General features: G+C 39.8%; 1 protein-coding gene across 1 annotated transcript; it reads right to left on the bottom strand.

The window, feature by feature from the left end:
* Positions 1-246: 246 nt before the first annotated feature.
* LOC18037971 (NPL4-like protein 1) lies at positions 247-3,522 on the bottom strand. The gene is made up of 2 exons (XM_006428800.2): positions 2,311-3,522; positions 247-838 (listed from the first exon to the last, which is right to left on the bottom strand). The coding sequence occupies exons 1-2, from the start codon at positions 3,289-3,291 to the stop codon at positions 584-586; spliced, it is 1,236 nt and encodes a 411-aa protein (XP_006428863.1). The 5' UTR covers positions 3,292-3,522; the 3' UTR covers positions 247-583.
* Positions 3,523-3,848: the final 326 nt, after the last annotated feature.

The raw sequence follows: 3,848 nt of genomic DNA, 5'->3' as shown, positions 1-3,848 counted from the left end.
CTATGTTTAGTTATAAATTTATGTCTTAACAGCTTTTAGATAAAAATAACTGTCAGTAGTAACCGGAAAAAAAAAAGGTAATATTCACTGTAGTATAGGGTTCAAAAGAATAAACTAGTAGTTTGAACTATAATGAAATGCTAAATTATAGCATTCATCGTGAAGATGCTTTCCAATTGCATGCGAAGTTGTATTTCGATTTTCAAACGCAGCTAATAAAAGAGAAGCCCTTGAACGCAATTATGCAATACCAGTGAAACCAGGATTCAGGTCAGGTAGTTAAGAGCATGAAACAATGCAATTTTACCAAACTATGGTTCCCATGATAATTCACAAGGCCAACTGTTTAGATGACATAACAAATAAAGCAGTTTTAACTATAAACACAGCCTTGTTCCTGCAAAGCATGAACATCAGACCAATTGATAAGGTAAAAGGTCATAAGAGCTCGTGCACAGAGCCATTTTATGACTTACGAGGCTCAAAGCCCCTCTCTTGGACAAAGCATGGGTTAAAAAGCAATAAAGATTGATCCTCATGCCCAGGCGTGTACCACTGAACAAGCCCAAATTGCAATCTTAAATTATACTGTCTCAGCCATTGAGTTAATTAGAAGCTTGTAGCCTTCTGGTACTGCTGTCTGTGCCTGCACACACTGTGCCAATGCAGGGACATCAGAATTGAGATCAAGAAACCTTGCCAGAAAGAGCAGCAAGTGAAAATCAGAAATTCGCTTCACTAGTGGAAGACTTGGGCTTCGGTTCAGATGACTCTTCAGTGCTCTCATGGTAACTTGAGTGGTTCTGTTCTCAATGGGAAAGGTTGATGAAAGAGGCCCCTGTATCAAAATAAAAGCTTCAACTCAGTGCCATAACATTATGGACTGAAGCACTCTGGCATATAGAATTTAACATAACAAATCATCTAGTAAACAATCAAATCAACAAAGTGAAGGACATAAGGCAGGTAGTATGTAACTTCCATATGTAACTTCCAATAAGAAACCAAAGGCAAAAACAACCTCTTCTCCCCAGAAACTCACATCTCAAGCCAAAATCAAAACTACACAAGTGAACACCTGAGCAAGATGAGGTTACATAAAGCAATATTACCAAAGGCTGTTACTATTATCCTAGAAAATATGTCAAGGACTGCCCACACATTCAGCTACTATACTATTCTATGTTATCCCGTATCCACAAATATAGTTGGGAGAAAAACAACTCCTCTCACGTTTATTCGCTCATAGCATAGGACATGGTGGCCAGAACAAAAAATAAATAGAGGCTCGTTTAAACACAAGACAGGGAATGTCAGGGTTGCAAAACATCCCGAACTCTAGTGGAATTACTATAAAAAGAAATCAGGGAAGCCCACCCACTACACAACTACTAGGATGAACCTGGAAGAAAGCTAACGTAACTTAGCTAAGAAGAACATGAAACCACATATGTAGTACCATTCTAGGTTCCTTGGCCAATCAAGCACCTGTCTTTTCAAACTAAGATGGAGATTAACTCAATATGATTATTCTTTTTCCTGTGAAGGTTTGAGTCACAACATAAATAGCCTCAAGATTCAACTCTGTATTTGACACTCTAAAATGTTGTAAGCCTTAAGATTGTGTGAAAAGGTAAGTATGATTTGACACCTACAAATTTACATACCCAGACCCAGAAATGACAGATTAATAATTTACACAGTCATACACCTGCATGCAAGCTCAACAAAAAGTATCAAACAAACCTTTTTTATATTCAAATGACATACTATTTACTTGTTTTCTATTTTCCCCTACTCATTGTTTGATTTCTGAGACAATTAAAAAGAACAAATGCAACAAAACCCTAGGTGGACTGCAACAAACAAAATATCAGAACAACAATGTCAACCAATGATTCATGAGTTGTGTCCAAAAAGCCTTAACTTAGAATAATGACCTTCAACAGACTTCCCATCAAATTTACCAGGAGACCCTGCCTAACCCAAGGCAGATGCAGTGGAAGTTGAACAAACATCATCATTTTACGATCCTAAAATTAATCTCAAACCTTCATGGTTCTTATGCCTAATTCCAATTATAACTAAAGTTGGACCACAACTACCAGTAAACATAGCATTTTATCCCGTTAAAAGCAATCCAATACATCCATTTTTCTTGTTTTCTAGGATGTTGAAGCAAATCCAACTTCCCATCGTCCTACAGCTATAAGCTTGAAAATTTTATCACACTAGCAAACACTAAACAAATTAATATAACTTCAACCATCAGTCAAGGGGGAAGAAACACTAAATTAAACAAAAGCTAACCTGATGATCCAAAATCTTAACAACCACCAAGAAAAAATCATTATCAACCTCCTTAACATCCTTCCCACCAACAACCACATCCTTCTTCATCTTCGACAACTTGGGATCATCCCCTTCGGCAATCTCAGTCTCAAACCAACCTTCCTTAAACAACCTCACGCACATATCACTCATTTGAAACGCCTCAAAATGGATAGCGGCACTCCCCTCCTCACTAACCTCCAATTTCACCACAGCCGTTACCCACTCCTCCATATTACACTCCGCGTGAAACTCAACCGCTTGCAAAACCTCCCTGTTGGATAAAGTATAATCCTTTTTGTTCTGCATTATCGTTTGTGTGAAAATAAACCCCACTTTCTTCATACCCAATCCAGCCGCAATCGCGTCCACTAACTTCTCCTCCTCCTCGTCACGTAAAATATACAGCACTTCCTCCGTCCCCTGCTGAGGCGGCTCGTAGATGAAATTCACCTCTACCCGTTTATCCTCCAAGACAGTGCCGTACATGAACCCTCCGCGTTTGACGGCAAACGCCAGCGTTTCATTGACGTACTGCTGAAAGGCGTCGGCGCAGTCACGATCAAAGGAGACGGACTCGCAATGCGGATTCTCCTGGCGGGTGACCCGCATCTGTTTGGCGATCAAATCGTCCATGGTCATCTTCCGGCCGAAGGATCCGGCCGGGTTGAAGCTGGGGCCCCTGACGTTTCGCTCGCCGTCGTAGGATAAGAAAACGATGGAGCCGTGGGAGATGTTGAGGGAAGATAAGGGCCTGTCTGGGTTGGCCATGTCGGTGAATTGGAGGAGATCGGAGGGTGATTTGGCTAATAAGAGGTTTTGGTTAGTGGATAGGGTTTGGCTTTCGACGGGGATTCGGAGCTGCGATTGGATTATGGTTTTCAGTTCTGCGACTGTGACGTGTGCGCCGTCGACTGTGACGCGCTCGAGGCCGTCTCTGCTGCGGATGCGAAGCAGCATGTTTGGTGCGGTTTTGGGGTTTCGAATCGAGGTAACAGGGGTCGAGGCTTCTTTCAGCACAAGTAGTGATTTCGGGTCGGTGTGTTACCTCCGGTGGGATTATTGCTGCTTTCGTGGTCAAAACTTCACCTATTCAAGCAAACGTCAATTAAGAGAAGGTCTTATAAATATCCCAAGAATCAAACAATACTTATTTGTCAAGCAATCGCTAAAACTGGGTGGTGGTGAAAGGTAGAATATAAATTACATCCATGCACATCAAATGATAAATGATAAAAAAATATGTTATAATATTAACCTTATGATTATGAAAGTATATTTTATTTTAGAACGGTTACAATATAGTTAGACCTATTTCTTAAATATCCAACGAATAAATAAAAATATTTTACCCAATAGAACAATTTAAAGCAATCACTTATTACTATAATATTTCATAAACCTAGTGATATGGCAAAAATGGAAAGAAATATCAAAAACATTACCTAAAGTGCCCAATATGAGCTTTATTCAAGAATTTGTCTCCCCTTATACCCCAAAACTAAGGTATTTATTTA

The sequence above is a fragment of the Citrus clementina genome, unplaced genomic scaffold (genome assembly GCF_000493195.1).
Source record: "Citrus clementina cultivar Clemenules unplaced genomic scaffold, Citrus_clementina_v1.0 scaffold_6, whole genome shotgun sequence".
In the NCBI taxonomy this organism is placed as follows: domain Eukaryota; kingdom Viridiplantae; phylum Streptophyta; class Magnoliopsida; order Sapindales; family Rutaceae; genus Citrus; species Citrus x clementina.
Note: the sequence above shows the minus strand (reverse complement) of the source record. Positions and strands in the feature narration are given on the sequence as shown.